At 45.4% G+C, this 27149-nt stretch overlaps 1 protein-coding gene across 6 annotated transcripts in view; it reads right to left on the reverse strand.

Annotated features, from left to right (window-relative positions):
- The window catches only part of LOC147459183 (integrator complex subunit-like protein), a 99028-nt gene that overhangs the window by 23403 nt on the left and 48476 nt on the right, over nt 1-27149 (reverse strand). For all 6 annotated transcript variants that reach the window (XM_086510498.1, XM_086510497.1, XM_086510500.1 and 3 more), the window contains one exon: nt 25996-26190. In XM_086510498.1, coding sequence (XP_086366624.1) covers nt 25996-26190 — 195 coding nt within the window. The remainder of the gene's footprint in view (nt 1-25995; nt 26191-27149) is intronic.

The raw sequence follows: 27149 nt of genomic DNA on the forward strand, positions 1-27149 counted from the left end.
TCACAGTTCCACTTCCAAATTGTCCATGTGCAGGGACAGAAGAATGTGGTGACAGATGCTTTGTCTCGGAAACCGTTGGTTCTGGCTATTTCCGCGATACATCATAGGAGCTTCGAGGATATGGTCGATTAGTATGCCACAGATACAGATATTGCAGATATTTTCACACGGATACGGGATGGGGAGACAGTAGCGGGATACTCCCTTCGGGAAGGCTACTTGATGAGAAAGACTATGTTGTGCGTTACACAGCCGTTGAGGGATAAGGTTATGACTGAATGCCACTGTCCACCTTTTACGGGTCACGGCGGCATTGCTACCACCATGAAAGGGGTAGAGAGATACTTCTTTTGGCCGTGACTTAAAAAGGACGTGGAAGAGTTGTGCGCAGTATGCCAGAAGGTCAAGTTTGATAGGCATAAGACACAGGGATTGTTACACCCTTTTACCCATACCCACCCGTCCCTGGGAAAATATTGAAATGGATTTCATTTTTAATATCCCAAGAACACAGAATGATCACGATGATTTTCCGATTACATGGCACGCTTGAGACGATTGTCTCCGATAGAGACCCCAGATTTATGAGTTTGTTTTGGAAGGCAATTTGGGAGAACATTGGCACGCGGTTGCAGTTCTCGTCATCGTTCCACTTGCAGACTGACGGGCAATTTGAGATTGCCAATTCAGTGATTTTAGATTTATTGAAGTCTTGTATCTCGGATCAGAAGACTCAATGGGAAAAGAACTTACCTTTGGTGGAATTTGCCTACAATAACAGGATACACTCTTCGACGGGGAAGACGCCATGTGAGATTGTTGAAAGTGCTGCGAAGGTTTCATCCTTCCTAAGCACGAAAGATTAGATATTTGAAGCGGATGAATATTCGCGAGATTTGGATACGGCTTTTGCCGAGGTTCGCGAGACTTTGCAGGAGTCTCAAGAACGACAGAAAAAGGCAGCGGATCGCCATCATCACGACTTGAAACTGAAGGAGGATGATTGGGTGCTCTTACTTTTGAGAAGGCACGCCTACGAAAGAAAAAGGGAAAGCAGAGGCCTTTTCCAAAGCTTAGTATGCGATACTACGGACCTTTCTAGATCACTGACAAGATACATGATGTCTCCTTCCGATTGAAACTGCCAGATACTTGGAGGATTCACAATGCATTGCATGTGAGTCTCTTGAAACCTGTTAAGGGTGATGTGCCTGATGATGGGGAGCCTGATGAGCAACCCGAAGTGGAAGAAAACGAGGAGATCCTTGTTCATGAACAGATTTTGGCACATAACGATAGGAAGAAAGGTAAAGTCCGAAGACAGTTCTTGGTTAAGTTCAAGAACTTTCCTGCATTTGATGCGAAGTGGATGGAGGACGAGGACCTAGCAGATACTCCTCGGATTGTGAAACTTTATCTCGATGTTTTGGTTTAGCATAGTCTACTCCAAACGGAACCCAGAATTCAGCTTGGCCAAAGATCTGGTGCAGTGGGATGCACAAGAGGGGAGTCACTCCGCTCCTTTGTCAACAGATGCCTCGATTTTGATACTAAAGTCACTGATGTCTCTTTGAGCTTCAGGGATACTGAGAGGTGACAGTATTCTGTTGGATGACTTTATGAAATGGAATTCCTGATTATGATACTGATTTGTTCTTGACTTCTTGTGAGTGCAGGAACCGACAGCTGAAATGACTGCAGCATTTTGGTCTGATTGATCTCGAATAGACATGGTTGCAATAGGGGTTAGTCAATCGGACATCGATGAGGTCCTGATTGGACCTAGATGTGATTGCTAGCTACATTGCCGATAAATCATGGTCTAAGATCCGAATGAATGTTAAATGTCATGTGATGTCCTGTGATGTCGTGTGATGTGACTGTCGATTTTGTACATGTGCTAGATGTGTGTTCCTAGTACGTAGGTACTAACAGTCAGTGTCTGCTAAGACGGTTTATGGCTTTTGTCGGTTTTGCAGGCGTAATCGCGGTCGATTACAATGCTTTCAAGAGGGGGGTATGTCAAAGTGATGACATGGCGGACAGCAAGAACCCTAATTTCCGCCAAGAACCCTAAAATTCTTGCAAACCCTAATTTCTGTCAGAAACCCTAATTTTCGAAAAATCGCGGAGGCTTTAAAAGTTTAAAAATAAATAAATAAATTTTGAAATGATGAGCGACGCGAATTTTGCTTTTTTTTTATTAAAAAAAGAGAAAAGACTCTCTAAGAGAGAGAGAGGACTGATGCTTTATATTTTAAAAGCTTTTGGGGCTCTGCTTTTGGGCATCCCTTGTATCTTTAAATAAGTGGTGAGGGCTTCACTTCTCAGGGCATCTGGACGCAGAGTCTGAGAGTGAAACCCTAACCACTCTCTTGTACTTTGATGATTGATTAATATAAAAAGAAATACCAAAAGGGGCGCCAGTCTTTGGGGCCAATATCTCTAGGCACGGAACTCCGCCGGGCCAGTGCAAATCTATTGTGATCTGTGAATTGTTTTGAAGTGGTTATTTGGTGCTGTCGCGGTTGATTCTTGACTTGGAGTGTCCTGTTACATCTATCTTCGTAAAATACAGTGCTCCATGGAGCCGATCTATCAGATCGTCCATACGTGGAAGCGGATACTTGTTCTTAACAGTGAGTTTATTCAACCCTTTGTAATCCACACACAAGCACATGGTGTTATCCTTCTTTCGAGAAAGCCACAATGGCGCTCCCCACGGAGATTTACTTGGCCGAACAAAACCCTTGTCGAGATAATTTTTCAGCTGTCACTGAATCTCGTCCTCCTTGGTTTTACTAAACCGATGGGTTGCTTTGAGAAGGGCTGACTACCAGCCACCAACTCAATGCCATGATCTACTCCTCTCGAAGGCGGAAAGCCAGGAGGTAGATCATCACGAAAAACATCCTTGATATCAATCGTGATTTCTCAGATAAGGTTGGATTCATCAGAATCCCCAAGTTCAACAGAAGAACATGAAATATTTTTACGAAATTCAGTGACAGAAGTACCAAGCACTAATGAATCAAACCAAGCAGATGGTACACATTGATAAAAGTCAACATCAGAAGACTTTGTTTCTTTATACATTTCCAAAGCAATAACAACTGGTATATTATCAAGGAGTACTGTCACGTCGTGACTATTGATCTTCGTGGGGAAACGGAGAAGATCGTGCTTATTAAACACTTTGGTGCTAAAAGTACAGTTAGTGCATGAACTGTGCGCTAAATGATGGATTTCAACTTGAACAACATCAAAGTTACCCGAGATCTCGTGAATCTGAACCGAAGGACGACCTTGCGGTTTCTTTGTCTTCTTCTTGGGGCAATCCTTGATTTGGTGACCCGTCTAGCCACATCCAAAGCAAGCCCCCTTCTTCATTACATCAGCAACTGAAGCATTTTTGGCTTTCTTCTTCTCCTGAGAAGATCTCGGCCGTGATTTGGACTTACGCTAGAATCGGGGTCGCTTCCTCGAAGCACCCTCAGCGGATTGATGGTCTACAGTCCTTTTCTTCTCATAGTTTGCTCCATTTATCAAATGGAACGTCCTGGCCTTTGCCACTGCATCCTCGACATCAGTCGGGGCTTTGTCCTTGATTAAGGCCCAACGGTAATCTTCATGTAATCCCAACAAGTACATGTGAACAACATGCGTGGAATCCACCTTGCAGAAGGTGAGCGCCTCTTTGAAAGCTTTCGTATCAAAAGACAGAGTTTTCATCGGAAGACTCTACAGTTTGGCATGCTTTCAAAGGATCCATTTTGGCAAAATTCTTCTTGAATTTCACACAAAAGTCAGCCCACGTCGTAGGCTTCTCTGTCATGTCGCACCACCAAGTAAGCGCCTTACTGCGCAGATAAAGAGGAACCGTCTGAATCCTCCATTCATCATGCTCCCCAAGGAGGTCAAAATACGTGGTCCATTGGTGCAGCCAGTTATTTATGGCCAGTTCCGTACATTCCTTCTCTTCCCCTGAGAAATTTGTAGTTTTGTACGGAATCGTGGCAGTCGGACCACCCAGTGAACGCCCAAAAGCAGCAATCTGCATCCGCAATTGCTGGGGATAGGTTTCGCCCTCGGAAATACGCACAGTCATCGACTGAGCCATATTTTTGAGAGTAGAGAGTCGGGAATTGATCCCTTGCACGACCCCTTCGAGAGAGCCCAAGCGAAGGTTCGTCTGAATATTCGCGTTTGGTCGAAGCTCTGAAAAGTACTTGTAATCCATGTGTAGAGAGCATGCGTGAATGGAATTTGAACATTACCTGGCGCGTCGTCACGCCGCACATCTGAGCTGGAGGAATCCATGGCGAAGTGCGTGAAAAACTGAAAGTTTCACGCAAAACTGGGCCTTTTCTGCACTTTTCGATCGCGAAAAGTTAAACTTGGAGGAGCTCTACGCATCGGCGTGAGCATCCAAAGGCAAGCGGGTGATGGCGCAAGCGCGGGAGCACGAGCACGTGAGAGAGGGAGGGCTCAGGTTACGAGCAGCGGAGTTAAAAATGAGATCTCTGCAGACTTTTAAGTCTCTGTGAATGACTTATTGATAATATGCAGGGTTCACACTTAACTTAAAAAAATTTGAAGTGTCCAGACCATCCTTTTAAAAAAAACCCAAGTGACCAAGCCACTTTAAAAAAAGTCCCTTGGTCATGTTTTTAAAGAGGTCACTTAAATAAGTGGGCGTAAAAAAAAAGACTCCAGTGAAGGCTAAAAGAAATCCAGCGCTGGGCTGCCGTACAGAGGCCGCGTGGAGGTGGAGAGTGAGCGCACGCGTGTAGATTTGGGAAAAAAAGACTTGCTCGTGCCCGCGTATGCCATACACGCGATGAGCTGCCAACCAAGCACACACGCTGGAAAAACGAACCTCCACGCTGGCTCTTCCTTTGCAGCAGCAGGTCTTTCGCTTACTCACAAACGAATCCACTTTGTGCTTGCAGAGAGAGGTCTCTCTCTCTCTCTCTCTCTCTCTCTCTCTCTCTCTCTCTCTCTCTCTCTCTCTCTCTCTCTCTCTCTCTCTCTCTCTATATATATATATATATATATATATATATATATATATATATATATATATATATGCTTTGCATTGAGGAGAAGGAGATTACAGAGAAAGCTTAAAGAGGATACTACATGCTGAATTTTAATCTAAAATCAGCCACTTAATGAGTAATTTACTGATTTTCATCAAAAACCAGTAAAATCAATAAGTAATCCTCCAATTTTCAATAGTTTCACCTGCCAATTTGCTGATTTTTATCAAAAATCGACAGCATAATATCGATTTACACCTGCAAACATACTCATGAGAAGAAAATAATCAATTAAACAATTATATCATCAAAAATTGCATGAAATAAAAACTATTTGACTTAAAACAGTTTGTAGGTGTGCACACAGTCCATCCCGTAGCCAAGCCGGCTTTGATACCATGAAACAAAACGAGGAGGGAGGATCTCTCAGCTCCACGGACCGCCTACAGACACACGTCAGACGAACCATCCGACCATAGCCACCATCTGGCAGCTCCCCGTGCTGAAGCGAGCGTCCGAGGACGTAGGCATGCACCTGTAAAACCCGGCGTCCCATACCACTCGGCCTCACCTCCTCGAGGTGACCTCGCGCACTCCTAGCCTCGTGGGCTAACCACTGGCACTCTGCCAATGGGGGTCGATAACTACAAATGAGGCCTTGGCCTCCCTTTTATAATAATGGCCGGCCACACTGGCCATGTTCACACTACATCCACCTGGACACTGGATGCCCATCCCGACGGCATCTAGGCTAGATCCTGTGAGCGGGACATAACAGTTGTGAAGTATTTTAAGTGATTCTCTGGTGTGCCGTGCCCGATTTTCGACTTGGGGTGCCAGTGCCTACAGCTAGATTGATGCGTAGACTACAAGAGATGGGAGTACCCACAGAGCTGATTTGGGGGATTATGGCATTATACAGGTTAGTAGTGGGGCATGTACGCACTCGAGAGGGGTTATCTACATTAGTTCACTCCACTATCGGAGTGAAGCAGGGTTGACCGCTTTCTCCTACTCTATTTGGTATGTATGTGGATGATGTATGTGGATGAGGTTTCTGACTATATTGAGAGAGAGGGTGATAGAGGTGCACAGTTGGCAGGGACATGGATTCTACTATTGTTATATGCTGATGATATTGTGTTGATCTCCGAATCTCCGAAGGGGATGCAACGTCACTTGGATGCTTTGCATAGGTATCCTCACGACAATGGTCTATCTGTCAACCTTGGTAAAACCAAGGTTATGGTGTTTAACACCACCCCACAGTGGGCCAGGAGATCAACACCCACATTCACATACGGCCATGAGAGAGTGGAGTATACAGATGCTTATACCTACCTTGGGGTGGTCTTTAGTGGACTAGCATTTTCATTGAGGAGAGCAGCAGACACTAGACTAAGTAGAGCACGTGCGGCATTGGGTGGATTGGAGAGGATGTGTTCACAGATTCAGTTTCACGAGCCTCGGACGAAGCTTTGGCTTTTTGACACTTTGGTGGCTTCCGCATTGCTCTATGGAGTTCAGATATGGGGGCCTTCATTGGACCATCACGGGAGATCAGGTCGCATTGATGGATGGCGAGACATGGAGAAGCCTCTAGTCTCTATGATCTCGCGGCTTATTAGAGCCAAGGCTTGAGTACCACATGACATTATTCGAGCAGAACTAGCTGCCCCCCACTAGTGGTTGAGGCGCTTACCAAATTGGTCTCCTTTTTACACCGCTTGTGGGACCTCCCCAGATCTCGACAGTTAGCTTTGAAGGGAGACACAACATGCTGGTATGGGGGGATGACATCATGGTTTCAGGTACATGGGTTTAGCATGGACAGATTGCCCCCCTTCCAGTACTCATTCTATGCACCATCTCTGACTCTTACACAATCCGAGATCAACAAGCTCATCTGCAAAGACCTGACTCAGCTAGATACTAGAAGGACTTGGATACAACCGGCACAAGAGTTGGGCACGAAGATGGATTTCTATAGAGAGCATCTTCTCAAGCTTACTGAGGATGATTTTGTGACGAGGCCCAAATACATGGACACCCACTTATCTCATAGGATATGATGTGCTATTGGCCAGATACGCACATCTTCACACCAGCTTCGGATCGAGACTGGTAGATACAGCGGAGTACCAACAGAGGCCAAGACATGTCCCCTATGCAATCGCGACGCAAACGCATGCTCCAAGGACCTGGCAAGCTTTTAAGACAATATTTGCGCGCAGTTATATGACTTCTCTCTTTGAAGTTCGGACCTTGGCAGACTGGGGCAACTTGAAAATGCTTGCAACAGAGATCATGGACGACTATAACCAAAGGTTTCTTGACGTCTATCTCCCAGTGTCCTTAAAGTTCATTCCCTTGAAGGACCAGTGTAAGTGATACACCATTGGACTACCATCACCATTGCAAGAATATTCTCTGTCCAACCAAGTCTCAACCATGCAAGACAGTCATCCTCAAAGTTCGGCTGTACGAACAAAAACTTGAATGAATTATCTAGTTGTTTTGAACTCTGTTTGGTGATCTTGAAATGGATGGTATCTGTTTTGAACTTGTCTTGGTGCCGATTTGAATTGTTTTGACTCTGGTTTCAATGCTTGGTGATTTACTCCCGGGTGGAGTAGTAAGAAATGTTGTTTGGTATTGTCTTAACCTTAAAACGACGTAAACAAGATGTCTGGAGAGCGTTTTCGAACGACGTAGACGAGATATCTCGGGAGTGTTTGGTTGTATGCTTGAACCTCCAAACGATGCAGGCTGCGGTCTGGGGGGTGTTTGGTTGTAACTGGCCTCTATATCTCCCGGCCCGGACCTTTTTAAGTTATGCGGGAGCAATGATGAGGGAGTCGTTGAATAGCTCATGGCCCGAACCTGGATGGTTATTTGCGGGGGGAGTGTTCATTGGCGACTTAATGTTTCTATATCTTGTAACATGCATATGTGAGCATTTGTCTTGCATTGTGATGTGCCAACCACTGAATACTCCGTATTGAATGAGATTTTTATGGGAAACCAACGACCCAAGATATCAAGAGCTCCAACATGTTCTTATTGGATGAGATTTTTCAGAGAAGCCAACGACCCAGGATATCAAGAGCTCCAATTTCGAATAAGAAAACTGATTGTCCCTCGGAATGACCCTCCGAATGACCCTCGAAAATTTTTGAGCTAACTGGAGATGTTTTGCAAATATGCTATAATCGCGGACAATTACTTTCTTTCAAGAAGGGGGGATGTCACAAACTGTTGACGTGTCAAGCCACTAAAGAACGGAGCCAACTTGCACATCCCGACCGAGGGGCCTAAACCCTAGAAGTAACAAAAGAACCAGAAGCAGTAGAGAAAGCAGAAGCGGCAGAAGAAGTTTTACCAACTTGCAAAGTCTTGCCGAGGGGCCTATTTTTAAAACAGAGTTTCCACCAACGTACAGGACCCCGTTCGAACAGGGCCCAGGTACCTAAACCCATTAAAATAAAGCGGGACCAAAAAACACACACACACACACACACACACACACACACAAAGCGTAGAAGATGATGTTGTGGCAACTATACGGACGCCCGCGATTTGTGTTGGCAGTGCCACGTGGCAATCTATACAGATTTTTGCGTTTTGCGCTATGTTTAGTGCTAGGCTACTTTTGGGAGGCCTAATGCTTTTAGAGTTTGCTGCTTTTCATGTAACTGCTTTTGAGAGACCAAGGGCCTTTTAATATGTGCCATGGGCTCATTCTTTGGCACGCTTCCGAGTGAAGGTGTTAAGCGTGGAGTACCGGTGTTGTACTGAGTTCAAGCAATATAAAGAAATACCGAAAGGGGCGCTAGGGTTTGGAGCCAGTGCTCTCTTGGGGTGGAACTCTACCACTCCCGGTCTTGTGTATCGTGCATCTCTTTCACTTCAGTGTTATTTGAAGTGCTTAAAGATGTTTAGTATGTTCTTTTCCGTTAGCACACGGTGCCCATCCCCGTTACCCACTAGATTGCACACATCTAGTACTGCACAAAGACGACAATCACTAAACATTCACATCATGATCTGAGATGAGAATCGTGATCATTGTAGCTTGTTTAGCAATCACATCCAGACCGCACTGATCTTTTCACGGATGTCTTGATCTACTAAATCTCAATACTATCACATTCACATCACCCGTCAGGTGAATGATTAAAATGCTGCAAACATTTCATCTTTTCACAAATGTCTTGATCTACTAAATCTCGTTACTATCACATTACATCACACTTCAGGTGAATAGAGAAAATGTTGCAAACATTTTATCTTTTTGACACGTACTCAAACAATACACACATGAGAGAGCATATGTAACAAGTTCATTTCAAGAATTCCCAATTCAATGTACAGCTTTTCATAAAGTCGTTGAGCAGAATACTATCAGCCTGTCAGTATGTCACAAGACGAGCACCACGTGCCAATAGAAAGAGCAGACTGAACAAACTTTTAGCACTTCAATAACAATTGAACTGAGAGAGAGAGAGAGAGAGAGAGAGAGAGAGAGAGAGAGAGAGAGAGAGAGAGAGAGAGAGAGAGAGAGAACACGCGACACGGAGTGGCGAAATTCAACCCCAGAGAGTATTGGCCTCAAACTTTGGCACCCCTTTCGATATTTCTTTATATTGCATTCACTCAATACAAGCCGGTACTCTAGACTCTGCACCTTCTCCAGGATGCCAGAGAATGAGCCCATGGCCTCATATTTAAAGGCCCTAGGCCCAAAAGCAGTTTACATGAAAAGCCTTCAAACTCAACAACATCTGGTCAAAAGCAATGCCCAAAAGCTACTAGCGTAAATCATGGAAATCCATACAACTGCCACGCCAACAGTCAACGCAAAACGCGGAAATCCGTACAGTCTACCAGTTAGCAAAAAATCCGAAGCATCCGTACAGCTGCTACGTAAGCCTTTGCGTGTGTGTGTGTGTGTGTGGGTCCTGCTTTATTTTGATTCCTTTCTGCCTATTGGGCCCCATCAAACGGGGACCCATAAGTTGGTAGGACTTCTTCTTCTACTGTTGCTTGCTCTTCTTAGGGTTTAGCCCCCTCGGCCGTGATCTGAAGGTTGGCTTTGTTCTTCACTAACTTGACACGTCAGCAATTTGTGACATCCCCCCTTCTTGAAAGAAAGTAATCGTCCGCGATTACAACATATCTGCAAAACAACTCAAGTTAGCTCAAAAATTTCTGAGGGTCATTCCGAGAGACAATCACTTTGCTCTTTTTTTGTTAAGGAGTTGGCTTCTCCTTTCGGCTCTTTTGATCAAGGAGTTGGCTTCTCCTTTCGTCAAGATCGGAACTCTTGATATTCCGGTGTAGTAAAATTAGCCATCACAACCAGACCGCACTGATCTTCCACGGGTGTCTTGATGCACTAAAATTACATACCCAGGCAATCTCATCCAATTAGGAACATTCAATAGTTGGCACATCACAATGCAACACAATGCTCACATATGCATGTTACAAGACATAGAAACATAAAGTCGCCCGATGAACACTCTCCCCGCAAATAACCATGCCGCTCCGGGCCATGAGTTGTTCAACGACTCCCTCATCACTCCTCCCGCAAATAACCTAAAAAGGTCCGGACCATGAGATATAGAGGCCTTTTACAACCAAACGCCCCACAGACCGTAGCCTACGTTGTTTGGATGGGCTAAGAGTAAGGACTGCTCAGACTTCTTACTACTCCCCCCGTAAATAACCATCAAGGTCCGTGCCATAAGTAAAAACAACACTTTTCAATCATTTAATACTCCCCCCGCAAATAACCACAAGGGTCCGGGCCATGAGTATGAACAAGCATGCTCAAACATTATTTCTCACTACTCCAGCCGGGAGTAAAAATTATCAATCATTGAAACGAGTATTAAAACCAGAGTCAGACAGTTCAAATCGGCACCAAGACATGTTTAAAGTAGATACCATCCATTTCAAACAAATTTCAAACAAAGTTTCAAACAATACTTCTCAAACAAAGTTCGAAAGTATCTAACTATAAAAACAACTAGATAGTTCATTAAGGGTTTTGTTCGGACAACCGAACTTTGAGGACAATTGGCTTGCCCTTCTGCATCATGGTGATGGTTCGGTTCCGAACCAGGAGAGTCGCATCATTCTTGTCATGCCAAGGCATGCCCAAGAGAACGTCACAGTTACCCAACTTCATAACGTGGAAATCGCCTTTTCCATGATAATCTTGGATAGTCATTGGAAGAGCACCAATGAGCGGTACCACTTTCTAAGTTTGCCCTGTGGCTAGCTCAGCTTCAATTTCTCCACCCTCTGCACCATAATCAAAGTGCATCTGCTTCAAGAATTCTGGATGGATGATGTTCTTTGTACTCCTGGGTCAAAGAAAATTAGGGCTTTCAGACCATTGACTTTCCCATATGCTCGACACAATTCATTTGTACTTTCAAGGCGTATGCCATAGATGTCAGGTACTAATCCAATGGCCGGTTTAGCTCGTTCGGCTGGAGATGGTCATGGGTTTCTGTCGACCATCGGCGCGGGCGTCGGCTCCGTTGGTCTGTCAATGTGTTGGGGACAACCAAAATAGTTATGTCCTGTTTGAAAGCATCCAAAACATCGGCCTTCTTTTAGTAAGGTGTCTCGTTGTTGAGGTGTCAAACGAGGGCTTTGCGGTTAACTTTCACGAGACTCTCGAGAATTTGTTCTTTATGGCGAGAGTTGTGGTTGTGGCCGGAGGTTCTTCTGTGGTACACTCCAACTTTCCCTTCATCAGTTTGTAGCCAACAGCGGCATGGTCCATAAGCTCTTGCATGGTAGAGACTTGCTTGGAGAGACAATATTCTTGCAATGGTGATGGTAGTCCAATGGTGTAGCGCTCGCACTGGTCCTCCAATGAAACGAACTCAAAGAAGGACACCGAAAGGTACATGTCGAGAAACCTTTGTTATAGTCGTCCATGGTTTCGGTGGCAAGCATTTTCTAGTTGTGCCACTCTGCCAAAATCCTAACTTCAATCATAGAAGTCATGTAACTGCGTGCAAAAACTGTCTCGAAAGCTTGCCAAGTCCTTGGAGCATGCGGTTTTGTCGCGATTGAACTCCACCATTGCATAGCATTATCTTTAAGAAATCCTGTTGCTCGAGACATCTTGGATTCTTCTGTATAGTTCCCCAAAGCATAGATGTTATCAAATTGCTGTAGGAATTGTAATGCTTTCTTCCGATCCTTCACCCCGGAAAAAGTGAAAAATTTGATTGTCGTGCCGCCATCCTTGAAATCTTTGGGTTGGTTAGGCACATATCCCGGGTATGAATAATAAGGGTATCCATATGGGCTCCAACCATTGTAGCCTAGTGGCGGTGGTGGTGAGGGAGGTGGGGGCAACGGCGGTGGCAAAGGCGGTTGCACTGGATCAGGGTCAGATGGCTGCACAATATTTCTGAAGACTCCCCCGATCGGAACAGACGGCTCGGAGGGTTGCCGGTTGGAAGCTCTTGTACGTTTTGGTGCCGGAGGAGGAGGTACCACCTGAGACATCAAAGGGGATAACATGTAATTCAAAAATTGTTGAAAACTTTGCAACATCGAAAGATTCTGCTGAGAATGCCGCGAAAGAGTGTCATGAAGCTCGTCGAGCAGAAACTGCAAATATTTTGCTAAATCCATGAATGCCATGTTTTGGGTTCTTTATGGCTTATGCCCTGTAAGACAGAGCTTTGAAGACAGGAGCGCGCCCGATGCGCGATGAAGTAAGGGTGGAAGTGGCTAATAAGTCCGGGGTCGGGCCTCGAGGATACTTCAAATAAAATTCCAAGAGTCTCTGGTTTTGCTCTGTCTGCTCTTTCGTAGGACCGGTATGCTTTCAAAAAAGCACGAGTCTGATGCTCTGATACCACTTTCACAAGACAGGCACGACGTGCTAATAAAAAGAACAGACTGAACAGATTTTTAGCACTTCAATAACAACTAAACTGAGAGAGAGAGAGAGAGAGAGACGACACGCGACACGGAGTGGCAGAATTGCACCCTAGAGCGTATTGGCCCCAAACCTCGACGCCCCTTTCGGTATTTCTTTATATTGCATCAACTCAGTACAAGCGGGTACTCCAGACTCTACACCTTCTCCAGGAAGCATGCCAGAGAATGAGCCCATGGCCTCATATTTAAAGGCCCCAGGCCTAAAAGCAATTTACATGAAAAGCCTTCAAACTCAAAACATTTGGTCAAAAGCAATGCCCAAAAGCTGCCAGCATAAATCACGGAAATCCATACAACTGCCACGTCAGCAGTCAGCGCAAAACGCGGAAATCCGTACAGTCTACTCTGTCATCAGTCAGCGGAAAATCCGAAGCATTCGTATGGCTGCCACATCATCAACTGCTGCTCAAGCCTTTGTGTGTGTGTGTGTGTGTGTGTGTGTGTGTGTGTGTGTGTGTGTGTGTAGTTCCTGCTTTATTTTAATTCCTTTATGCCTCTTGGGTCCCATCGGACGGGGTCACATAAGTTGGTAGGACTTCTTCTGTTGTTGCTTGCTCTTCTTAGGGTTTAGGCCTCTCGGCCGTGATCTGAAGGTTGGCTCTGTTCTTCACTGACTTGACACGTCAACAGCTTGTGACAGTATTCTAAAATCTGATCGAAAAATTAGTCATTTTATTCCAATCGAGGTAACCTGTGACAAAGGAGTGGAGTTGCCCCCCTCTTGTGCAGTCTGCACCACACCAGATTCAAGTTGCCGATTCATCGGTCACTTTGGAATAATCAATGCTAAACGAAAAGCCTCAAGGTAAAGCTCTAGCATCTGAGGTGAATCTGCTAAGTCCTTCTCCATCCCCTTCGCATCAAGAGCCGCATAGTTATTGAACTTGACCAAACATCAACGAACCAGCTTACCTTCATTTTCCTTTCCTTGAGTGCTAGAATCTATTTTGGAACGAGAATTTCTTCCGTCTCTTTCACTTTTGGTTGCTTGTCTAGGTCCCTGTCCTATGGTACTTTCCCTTCGAAAGGTCTTAATAGACTCACATGGAATGCATTGTGAATCTTCAAAGTATCTGGCAACTTTAGTCATAAGAATACATCATTGATCTTTTCTAGTATTTGGAAGGACCCATAGTGTCGCATACTACGGGAAAAACCTTTCCTTACGCTTCTTCTTTCGTAGGCGTGCTTCCTCAAATCAAAGTATTACCCAATCATTCTCCTTCGACTGGAAGTCACATCGATGCTTGTCTACTGCCTTCTTATGTCACGTGACACATCCAACCCTATGTGTCCGTGGACAAGCTACAACATGATCAGGGTTCAATCAATCCAGTCAATCTAGATTAGAAGTGATATGGCACTTTTGTGAGTCTATTCGTAGACCGTGCATGCCCAGTCACTTAGTGTAGATGCATATCCGCTGGTTGCACATAGCATGATCATAAGCATTCCCATTAGAATCCTTCAGGGGAATGTTTTAGTGCATTTAGCCTATTTTACCTATTTTTGACATTTTTCACTTATTATTTTTAAGTGACTTTTGTTGGAAAGTAGGTAGGGCAAATTGAGTAAGTTTGTATATAAGTGAACCTAGACTAGCACTAATTGGCACAAGAGAGCCAAGCTCAACAGGCAACTTCTCAAGCAAGAACTTGGTGATCTCCCCTCCAAGCAAAGACATCAGCACCTAGCGTTTTGCCAGCTTCATCCCTAGCGTTTTCAGCAGGAGAACATCGCCATCATCTGCATCAGCCTAGCGCTTGCATCAACAAACCATCGCAAGCAGAAGCTTCAGCAACCCTAGCGTTTTTCCCAGCAATAGCGTTTTTGCTTCAGTGGCGTTTTTGACAGTTTTCAGCCTTCAGTAGATGCAGCGTTTCTCAGCCTTTAAGAACCTGCAGTTTCAGCCCTAAAAGAGTAGCAGATTCAGACCCAAATAACATCAGTTTTCAGCCTTCAATAGATGCAGATTTTCAGCCCTAAAAGACCAGCAAAATCAGCGTTTTCATTAGCGTTTTCGGCAAGGTCAGATTTTAGCCCATAGCGTTTTTGGACAGCAGAGAAAAGATTGCAAATTTCAGCCCTGGTGTCGGTCTCGTCGTCATCGCCGACATAGCCTAGAATTGCATCAGTCTCATGCATACAGTTTGTACCAGATTGTGCAATCATAAGTAGACTACTCTCGCTGACGAGAGTGGGGCCTTCGGAGGAGGGTTTTACAACGTCTCTAGTGTCGTATCTCTCTTCTCTCTCTATCTCTCAGTCTCATACACTTGCACGCACAGTGTCCACTCACTTTGTTCGTGATCATAGCACTCTCTCATTAAGAACGGAAGGCTCTCCCTTCCATAAGAACAAAAGGAACCTTGAGCACAGTTCGGAGCACTCATCTTGAGCAAAGTTCAAACATTCATTCCGCTGCACCTAACATCTTATGCCGTGCTTGAGACTTCAGCAAAGCCTTCCTTACCTTGGCAAAAGCAGTGTCTAAATCTTGTGTATTGATCTCCTTCAAAAATATTGCTCAGAATCGGTGGAAACCTTTGCCGCCCTGCACAATCTCAAACGTATAGTTACATGGACCTCGGTTTTGCCCCCACCCCCCAAAAAAGTTCCGCTCTTTGCCGTTTCCCAGAAACGTGTTTCTTGTTTCTTAGGGAATTTTTTGATACGCCTTTAATTCTATTTTGAGGTACAAATTCGTACACATTACCTAGTATGATTGAGCTTGCACATTAAATTTTTTAAGGAAAACACAATTGGGACATATTGCTATGTGAGCAATTTGCATAGGGCTTGCTCTCATTGCAAGAGTCTCTCTCTCTCCCCCCCCCCCCCCCCCTTCCTTCCTCTCCTCTCTCATAGATGTTAACATCTACTGAAACTCTTTTTGTTGAAATCACCCAGACATACATCCACGCTTTGATGTGATATGTGATAAGTTGTCGATGATATTTCGCTTTCTTAGGGCTTTGGATAGTTGATGTATAAAATGGTTAAGGATTGTTAGAGTTTCATTTACCTCCACATGCTTCGCACATTGTCTACAAGTTCCTGACCACTCACGTGCACTGGGCCTTGGTTGTGGGTTGGCCACTCATACACCTGCTGGGACAGGGATCTCAAGCACACTTAGGGTTGTTCAACACATTTTCCATTTTACACCTGTTTAGGTCACATATTCCCCCATTTATATTGGAGGGTCATATTTTTAGGGCTTTGGGCTATATTGAGGATTATTGCCCGACCAGCCCCTATTCTCCTATATATAGGAGGAGGGGCACCCTATTTCTCATCGTCTTGTCTTGTCTTCTACAGAGTTTGCCATCTGAAGTTATTTGGCTGCCAGCCTTTCCACCATTTGTCTCCTCTCATGTCTCTTCTCATGTCTCTTCTCTCTCTCTCGGTGCCATTGACTCTCTCTCTCTTTTCCTTCCGCTGTACACTCTAACATGGTATCACAGCACAAGAGTGCTACATCTGACATCGCCATCAGCAAGGAGGCCATTTGCGAGGAGTTTTATCGCGAAGAAACCCTCAGCTTCCACCTACGTTTTCTGCCCTAGAGTTTTTGGTTGAGGGCTGCAGTTTTTGTGTGGGCTCCTAGCCTCTTTTGCTCTCCTCTCCATCGCCATCCTGCTCCACCTCCTAGAGCCTTCTCCTCCACCCTCTATTTTGCTAGTGTTTTTGTTGGCATTGCATTTTGCAGTAGAGGGGTCGATCTTCTTTGCCTTGCGTTTTTTGGACACCTGCAAGCTTGCGTTTTTTGCTTGCTGCCCAGCGTTTTGCAGAAGGGAGGCACACACACCTTGCGTTTTGCAGCTTGGTACCAGCTCAACGATCGGAGCCTTCTTTTCCCTACTGGATCTACACCATCCTTGGAACCTTGAGTTCTCCATTGCTGTCAGGTACCAACTGTTGGACCTTCCACATTCAGATTTGAGACTGTTTTGCTGATTTTCAGCCGGTTCTTTGGTGCCCCTCCCGTCCTCTTGCCCCAAGCTCCAGCATCCAGTGCCTTTAGACACTGAGTGGATTGCTGAATACCCCGGTTTACAGCAGCGTTTTCAGCCACTTGTTGCTGCGTTTTTTGGCATGGACAGCACCTTACCTTGGCCTCTTCAGGGACTTCTCGGATTCCCTTCTTGGTTCTCAGGTCTTTACCCCCTGATTCCCAGGTCTTTACCCCCTACCCGCACCGGTGTGGCGCTTTCACGGCGTATTTTCAGATCGCATTTCAGCTTTGCTCCTTCGACATTGAGACGTGGACACAACGGACGGATCTCCCTCGACATTGCAGATCATCCCTCCTCAAGGCTCTCTTGCCCTCGGGAAGATGCAGGGGATTGGATTGGTACAAGTACTTATGTGGTCGTGGCTTGTGTTTTCCTCCGCTACTTCTCCCTCAGTAACCCTCCCTTCCTCTCCCTTGACTATTGTCTCTCTATTTGGGATTGCCACTTTGCCCTATCCACCTCCTTCATTGGTTCTCTGTATGATAGACCGTGCCTCTTGGCACGTCAGATACTTCTTTTGGACATGCTCTCCTAGATGTGAGTATCCTTTGGCATCTGGATGCCTGCATGGTCTCTTACGGCACACTGCTCCATGGTGGCTCTTTTGCCTTGCTTCTACTTGGTAGATCCTCTTCCTTGCTTCTGCTTGGTCTTGTGGCTCCTCCGCTTGCAGTTTGGATGTACCTATGAACTAGTTACACGGTGAAGACCTCGTGGATGATCCTTGCTTTGTTGGTCTATTCCGAGGCTATGACTTCTACAACACCGGTCATTCTTCCTGATGCATCCTCTCAGCCGTCCTTTACCTCACCAAAATTGCATCCGTACGTACGTACGGATCCATACATTACGGTACAGCAATACGGTATGCTTCCGTACGTACGGAGAGATAGTGTACGTTTTTTTCTTTTTTTTCCACATTTTTTTTTTTTTTGGTTTTTTTAGGGGCATCTTGCCATTGGGCAATGGACTAAAGTTTATTGTATTATATAGTGTATTCCCATTTTTCTGTCTTTTTGATGGTAGAGTCTAGACTGGTCACTATAGTATGATGTATCCATCTTTGTATGAGGATTGATAATCAGTCCTCAATTTTGACTCTTGATGTTTTATGTATTTTGATTCCGGTATCATGGTATGTTGAAGTTTTAAGTTTTACCTTTTCGCAATCGTGACTCATGTTTAGTGCTATTGAAATTTGACTAAGTGATGTATTCTAAGAGTTAAGTACGGATAACATTTGAAGCAATATCTAATGGACATTGAAGCAATATCTAATGGATGTTTGAAGTAGTATCTATGTCTAGACTCTATGTAGTTCCTAGTATGTATAGGGTGAAAAAGGCTAAAGTCACTATTCTTTTTGTTGTTACAAATGTTACGTACTGATCACTTACCTTAAAGGCCGATTCATACAGAAGTACGTACCTTACGTACTGATTACGTACCGTACACTCCGTACTTTTCCACCTTGTACCTGACCACACTCCATTACTTTCCCACAGGGGGAGTTCTCCAATGTCGCGTGTCTTCACGACTGGCACTTGCAAACTCTCTTGGATTTTTTGTCCCACAAATTGACTTTCCCCAGGATCTCCTCTCATTCTATTGTCCGATATTGTGTGTCTACCATGTAAAGGCAGATCATATTGAAGCTTATATACCCTCGAGACGACTCTTCTCCCGAAAGATTGCAGATATTGCGGTCTCTACACAAGGATGGATTGCTTATCCTGTAATCTCGTCTCCTACAATGGACGATGCCTTCCCTATTGAGCCTCTTCTTCTTGCTCTTCCTCCCTCTTCTGCTAGAGCTTCTTGACTTGGATATGCTACCGGTTTCCCACCTCGGCAGTTTCCTCTCCTCTTGGTCAGAGTGTTTCTCTTCAGGGAGGGTCCCCATGTCTTGTCTCTTGCTGCTACACTCGGTTTCTCCATCCCAATGGTGATCATCACCGATGGGCTATTGTACGCTCATCTTAGGTCATTTTCATATATATATCCTCTTTAAGGACTTATTCTATAGCTTGCCACCCCATCAGCTTCGTTGTGCGACTTGATCGGAGTTTCCTCACCCTTGGTCATCATCACATTGGTGTTGTACAGATTGTCGTGTTGTTTGGCTGGCGCTCCTTATCCTTTTCTCCCGAGATTTACATCTTCTCCACATTTACCAGGTGTACTGCATTCTCCTCGACAGCTTCTCCGCATCCGTTGTTGAGGGGGGCTATTAAATTTTCATTCACCTCCAGATGCTTCGCACACTGTCTACAGGCTCCTCACCACTCACGTGCACTGGCCCTTGGTTGTGGGTTGGCCACCCGTACACCTGTTGGACAGGAATCTCAGGCACACTTGAGTTGTTCAGGACAAGACCTGTTTTGGTCACATATTCCTCCATTTATATTGGAGGGTCATATTTTTGGGTCTTTGGGCTATATTGAGGATTATTGCTCGACCAACCCCTATTCTCCTATATATAGGAGGGAGGGCACCCTCTTTCTCATTGTCTTGTCTTGTCTTCTACAGAGTTTTCCATCTGGAGTTATTGAGTTGCTAGCCATTCCACCATTTGTCTCCTCTCTCTCTTGGTGCCATTGACTCTCTCTCTTTCCCTTCCGCTGCACAGTCTGACATGGTATCAGAGCACAAGGGTGCTAGTTTTGCCATCGCCATCAGCAAGGAGGCCATTGCGAGGAGTTTTATCGCAAAGAACCCCTCAGCTTCCACCAACATTTTCTGCCCTAGCGTTTTCGCATGAGGGCTGCGTTTTTTGTGTGGACTGCTAGCGTCTTCTGCTCTCCTCTCCATCGCCATCCTCCTCCATCACCTAGCGCCTTCTCCTTTACCCTCTATTTTGCTTGCGGTTTTCAGCAACCTAGCGTTTTTGCTGGCATTGTATTTTGCAGTAGAGGGGTCGATCTTCTTTGCCTTGCGTTTTTTAAGCACCTGCAAGTTTCCATTTTTTGCTTGCTGCCCAGCGTTTTGCAGAAGGGAGGCACACACACCTTGCGATTTGCAGCTCGGTACCAGCTCAGCGATCGGAACCTTCTTTTCCCTACCAGATCTACACCATCCTTGGCACCTTGAGTTCTCCAGTGTTGTCCCGTACCAACTGTTGGACCTTCCACATTCAGATTTGGGACTATTTTGCTGATTTTCAGCAGGTTCTTTGGTGCCCCTCCCGTCCTCTTGCCCCAAGCTCCGGCATCCGGTGCCTTTCGACACTGAGTGGATTGCTGAATACCCTGTTTACAGCAGCGTTTTCAGCCCCATGTTGCTGCATTCTTTGGCATGGACGCTGATTTTTAGCAGGTTCTTTGGTGCTCTTCCCGTCCTCTTGCCCAAGCTCCGGCATCCGGTGCCTTTCGACACTGAGTGGATTGCTGAATACCCTGTTTACAGCAGCGTTTTCAGCCCCCTGTTGCTGCGTTTTTTGGCATGAACAGCACCTTACCTTGGCCTCTTCAATGACTTCTTGGATTCCCTTCCTAATTCCGAGGACTTTACCCCCTACCCGCACCGGTGTGGCGCTTTCACTGTGTATTTTCAGATGGCAATTCAGGTTTGCTCCTTCTTCGACATTGAGACGTGGACACAACGGACGGATCTCCCTCAACATTGCAGATCTTCCCTCCTCTAGGCTCTCTTGCCCTCGGGAAGATGCAAGGGATTGGATTTTGTCTCTCTATTTGTAATTGCCCTATCCACCTCCTTCATTGGTTCTCTGTATGATAGACCTGTGCCTCTTGGCACATCAGATACTTCTTTTGGACATGTTCTCCTAGAGGTGTTTATCCTTTGGCATCTGGATGCCTGCATGGTCTCTTACGGCACACTGCTCCATGGTGGTTCTTTTGCCTTGCCTCTACTTGGTAGATCCTCTCATGCTTCTGCTTGGTCTTGTGGCTCCTCCGCTTGCAGTTTGGATGTACCTATGCACTAGTTACACGGTGAAGACCTCCTGGATGATCCTTGATTTGTTGGACTATTCCGAGGCTATGACTTCTACAACACCAGTCATTCTTCCCGATGCATCCTCTCAGCCGTCCTTTACCTCACCACACTCCATTAATTTCCCGGGGGGGAAGTTCTCACCTGTTTACAACAGCGTTTTCAGCCTCCTGTTGCTGCGTTTTTGGGCATGGACAGCACCTTACCTTGGCCTATTCAATGACTTCTCGGATTCCCTTCTTGATTCCCAGGTCTTTACCCCTTACCCGCACCGGCGCGGCGCTTTCACGACGTATTTTCAGATCGCATTTCAGCTTTGCTCCTCCTCCTTCAACATTGAGACGTGGAACAACGGACAGATCTCCCTCGACATTGCAGATCTTCCCTCCTCGAGGCTCTCTTGCCCTCGGGAAGATGTAGGGGATTGGATTGGTACAAATACTTATGTGGACGTGGCTTGTGTTTTCTTCCGCTATTTCTCTCTCAGTAACCCTCCCTCCCTCTCCCTTGACTGTTGTTTCTCTATTTGGGATTGCCACTTTGCCCTATCCACCTCCTTCATTGGTTCTCTGTATGATAGACCCGTGCCTCTTGGCACGTCAGACACTTCTTTTGGACATGTTCTCCTAGATGTGAGTATCCTTTGGCATTTGGATGTCTACATGGTCTCTTACGGCACACTGCTCCGTGGTGGCTCTTTTGCCTTGCCTCTACTTGGTAGATCCTCTTCCTTGCTTCTGCTTGGTCTTGTGGCTCCTCCGCTTGCAATTCAGATGTACATATGCACTAGTTACACGGTGAAGACCTCCTAGATGATCCTTGCTTTGTTGGTCTATTCCGAGGCTATGACTTTTACAACACCAGTCATTCTTCCCGATGCATCCTCTCAGCCGTCCTTTACCTCAGTACACTCCATTACTTTCCCATGGGGGGAATTCTCCTATGTCGCATGTCTTCACGACTTGCACTTGCAGACTCTCTCTTGGATTTTTGTCTAGATCCCGGTGGTGGATGTGCTCCCACAAAATGACTTTCCCGAAAATCTTCTCTGATTCTTTTGTCCGATATTGTGTCTATCATGAAATGGCAGATCATATTGAAGCTTATATACCCTTGAGACGACTCTTCTCCCGAAAGATTGCAGATATTGAGGTCTCTACACAAGGATGGATTGCTTATCCTATCATCTTGTCTCCTATAATGGACGATGCCTTCCCTATTGAGCCTCTTCTTCTTGCTCTTCCTCCTCTTCTGCTAGAGCTTCTTTGACTTGGATATGCTACCGGTTTCCCACCTCGGCAGTTTCGTCTCCTCTTGGTCAGAGTGTTCCTCTTCAAGGGGGGTCCACATGTCTTGTCTCCTGCTGCTACACTGGGTTTCTCCATCTCAGTGGTGATCATCACCGATGGGCTATTGTACGCTCATCTTAGGTCATTTTCCTATATATATCCTCTTAAGCGACTTATTCCATAGCTTGCCACTCCATCAGCTTCCTTGTGCGACTTGATCGGAGTTTCTTCACCCTTGGTCATCATCACATTGGTGTTGTACAGATTGTCGTGTTGTTTGGCTGGCGCTCCTCATCCTTTTCTCCCAATATTTACAGCTTCTCCACATTTAGCATGCGTACTGCATTCTCCTCGACAGCTTCTCCGCATCTGTTGTTGAGAGGGGGTGGTAGAGTTTCATTCACCTCCAGATGCTTCACACACTGTCTACAGGCTCCTGACCACTCACGTGCACTGGCCCTTGGTTGTGGGTTGGCCACCCGTACACCTGCTGGAGAGGGATCTCAGGCACACTTGAGTTGTTCAGCACATTTCCCATTTTAGACTTGTTTCGGTCACATATTCCCCATTTATATTGGAGTGTCATATTTTTAGGTCTTTGGGCTATATTGAGGATTATTGCTCGACCAGCCCCTTTTCTCCTATATAAAGGAGGGAGGGCACCCTCTTTCTCATTGTCTTGTCTTGTCTTGTACAGAGTTTGCCATTTGGAGTTATTGGGCTGCCAGCCTTTCCACCACCTGTCTCCTCTCATGTCTCTTCTCTCTCTCTCTCTCGATGCCATTGTCTCTTTCTCTCTCTCCCGTCTGCTGCACACTTTGACAACGTATCTTTTTTATATTATTACCTGAAGTTTCATTTTAGGAAGAGAACAAGTGATAGGAGGGCCTCTTTAATTGGCAGTTTAAGGGAATCAAACCTTTACTATTAAGAAAGCAATCAAAGGACAGCTTTTGAGTTCAAAGAGGCAAAACCGCTAGTTTATTTGAATTTAAATTCTCTCCCCAAAATGAAATTTAAAAATCTAGTAGGTAAAACCATATGATGTAGCATATCTACGGAAAGACATGGACGTGTAGATAACAAATCTATAATTTCTGCTGAAATCAGAGATCGTATGTAGAAGTTATGGAAGGCCAAAAATCATCAAATTTTCCACCTACTTTTTTGGGGGGGAAAGTGCATCCTTTCACCACTCTTACACCTCATTATACACCTACCATTCGTGCACACAAGGTGTGTACCTATTTGTGAAAATATTAATCACCTCCATAATCTCATGGCAAATAAAAAGGCCCTCCTACACCTAATTCACCATTTCTTCCCGGGATTAAAACTCCGTTGCTTGAGTTTCTCAACCGTTTACATTTCTCTATTTCCGAAACTCCTGGCAACTATGCTCAGATGGCACCCTCTACATAGACGTGTAAACAATGTTGTTTTGTATGTTTTGTTTGCTTTCGTTTTATGAGTCAAGGATGGGTACCCTTTGTCATCTACAAGAAGTAACAATATTAAATATATACAACAAAGGAAAAAAGACAAAAGAGACGACAAAGGCTCCCATACGCTTTTGTTACTAGTTTCCCCTGGTCTATGTGAGGTCTTCTCTCTCCAAAAGATCAGCCCCCTTATAGCAGTGCCCTTGAGGGACCTGTAGTTCTAGGCGTGACAACGACCAAGTACCTCAGTTCAGAGGCACATTCATGATGGGTTTGTGATGTGGGGGCGCAATTGGATGGCTTTTGTGATTTCCAAGGTCACACACCTTTTTTCAGGGCTCTCCAACAGGTCCGGTCTCCATGCTTACTTCATTGGGATATAGACCAGGCACCCTGCAGAAGATTCCAAATACATGTCATCAGTTGAACCTTTCCCAGAGGGATGGAGTTTTTACCACGATCTGCAGCATCACTCTCTGGACCATGTGGAAGGCTCGATGTGCTCACAATCTTCCCTTGCATCCACCACTTTGACAGCTATTTGGCTGCATACTCTTCATAGCCAGTGGGATACTTCGGTGGGCTCCTCCAGGGAAGAGGAGAGGCATCGATACTCTTTTCTTCGGACATGGGCGAGATCTTCAATTCTTTTGAGTTTAGAACAATGTCGCATCACATGGAATTACGCACCTTGACAGTGGTTCATTTTGCATTCTTCATACAGGCCACCTTGATGTATACATAGCCCTCACATTGTACTCCCCGTCTTGTAGATCCTCTGGGTGACAAGCCTTTAAGCACTCAAGTCTCTTTGTACACAATATACAGCCACTTTTTGTGCACATAGAGAGAGAGCGAGAGAGAGAGAGAGAGAGAGAGAGAGAGCCCTGTGCGGCTTCTAGTGCGGACCCCGTATTGACTAGGGACAAGGCCCTGCTCGTGCGACCCCTCCAGATTCCGAAGGAGACGAAGCACTCGTCACCCACAACTGCCCACAGAAGCAGCTGCAGTCTTCACTGCTGCTGTTTCTGCACTCGCCACAGCCCCACCTTCCCTGCATACCTGCATTGTCCATCCCCCACACTACCTTCGCTGCTACAAGACCCTTGCGTCATCACACTGCGGCAGCCACCCGGCCTATATGCCTATCCCTCAGCCACCCACACCCTTTGACCTGCAGCCTGAGCCACACTAGTTGCCACCTGCCTAGCCACTAGCCCATAGCGTTTGCACCTGCCACCAACTACAGCATCCCATCCTTACCCGCAGCTCTTATAGCCAGTGTTCTTGCAGACCTGCCTTACATAGTTGTGCATCTGCAAAACAGGGATGTGCTCAGCAACGTAAGGCCTATTCCAAAGAGCAGCAGATGGACACTTTCATGCTCAATACAGAAGCCACAGTCTACAAGGGTGGCCCCACACATATAATCTTTCTTAGAGACTCTCATTGAAAAATTGATTAAGTGCTATCGACCTCCGTGGCTCGATCAAAGATTGGCTTCAAATGACCATCAATTTTGAGACAACAGGCATCCTATCTATGGGTAGATGTGTTCTGGTGATAGTCCTTGAGTTGATAAATTTTGCCTCGGCCTTATTGACACACTTTTCACTTGATTTTGATGTGCAACTGACCCTCCTAGCTCTGTGGGGGAAGAACACCACAATGTCGCCAGGATTGAGGACAAAGTAAAAGTTTCCTTTCCTGCCCACATATTTTAGAGTGCCTATATGCTCAGCAGTTTGCATCCATCTTAAGGATGCCTTTTACTACGTCAATCAAGCTTGATAAATCTGTTCCCTGAATCAGAGTTCGGCACCCCTCCATCAACTTTCCAGAGAAAGTTCCTTATGAATGGAATGGTTCATTTCTTCTTGCTTTCCATCTCACCCTCTAACTGTAAGTATACGATGTTCTGTTTAACTAAAACCATTCTATATACGCAGAGTTGACTGCTACTGGTATTCAAAAACTGTGCCCTTTGTTCCAATGGTCCAGAGCAGTGCATTTCTTTCCCTAGAGATATAGCCAAATTAAAGCAATTAAATGAAGCCCGTTTCCTTTGTCCTATTTGATTGTTCCGAGTCTAGCACTAGGAGGGAGGAGCCATTGTGGCAAGCCTAAATGTGACGTGACAAGACTACCAAAATTTCATAGCCAAAAATTGACCTAGATCGTATTTAAGTTGGGAACCTTCAATGATCACTAACTAATTTCAAACTTGCAAGAAAAATGATCTAAGGCAATCAAAGTATAGAATGCTTACATGTTCGGGTCTTCCACTGTAACAGCTGTTTCTTGTGCAAAGGTGTCTTGCAAAACAAGCTCCTCTTTCTTTCCCTCTCCATCTCCTTTGTCTTGTGCCTTCACGAGTCCAATCGGTGGAATTACCTGAACACCAGCAACTCCAGATCGACGTTCCCGTTGCCTTTGTAGAAACCTAACCTCCTCTAGTGTCAATCTGTTAGGAAGACCAGAGTCAGAAAAGAGAAAAATATATGTGTTGAAAAAACCTATATGAGATACGTCTATTAGAACTAGAAGTTAATATGAAGAAGCCTTTTGAGGTGCACCAAATGTAATCTAAAAGGCAGTTTTGAAGCAGTGGGATGGTATTTGACGCACTATTTACATTTCTGTTGGTGTACAGAGTTTGTGTTTAGCAGCTTGATCACTCGGTAGACTTGAGCGCCCACAAATATCAATGCAGTAAGCCATCAGTTCCCTATGATATAGGGCGAGCATAGTTTGATGTGTCAGCCATGGCGGAACCAACTTTTTCTTCACTAATGAGAGAATGAGATCAGAAGGGATTTCTGAGTACCACGCTTGCCTTTGGGCCTCCCAGCAGTTCGTAGTCAAGGGACCAGCAAGCCTAAACTCCTAGTACGTTCTTGTGATTTGATGGCTGCAAGAGTATGGTTATGGCATGGATATTGCCCATTCAGTATGACATGCAAGCTCCTGCCGCATAGTGAGAGGAACAAAGTACCAAGATAAGAGCTCAGACCCCTCTTACTGCACAAAAAGATAAGGGCGAATTCTTAACATATGAACCTCAAGAAGAGGCCCATCTACAGGCAATACCTCCATAGCTCTACCTACTAAAATGGAAAACCACAAATACTACTCACTTATACAGACACCATAACCTTCCTATTGGTTAAAAGGCACCAACATTGTTGGAATTAGGGTTGCAGAGAAACACACACAGCTTGGAGAAGACGAAGGAAGCTCAAGGCACACTTAGTGTGCAATGGAAAGATAGATAGCCCTAGAGTGATGGGCGTATATACAATGCACGGGGGAAAAAACCTCCTAGAGAGGGAAAAAATGCCCCAGCGGTCCTAGTGTGTTCACACATCACTACCACATGTACATGGTAACAAATATCCCCTGGAGTGATGCGGTGAACGAGAG

The sequence above is a fragment of the Adiantum capillus-veneris genome, chromosome 4 (assembly GCF_014529385.1).
Source record: "Adiantum capillus-veneris isolate H3 chromosome 4, ASM1452938v2, whole genome shotgun sequence".
In the NCBI taxonomy this organism is placed as follows: Eukaryota; Viridiplantae; Streptophyta; class Polypodiopsida; order Polypodiales; family Pteridaceae; genus Adiantum; species Adiantum capillus-veneris.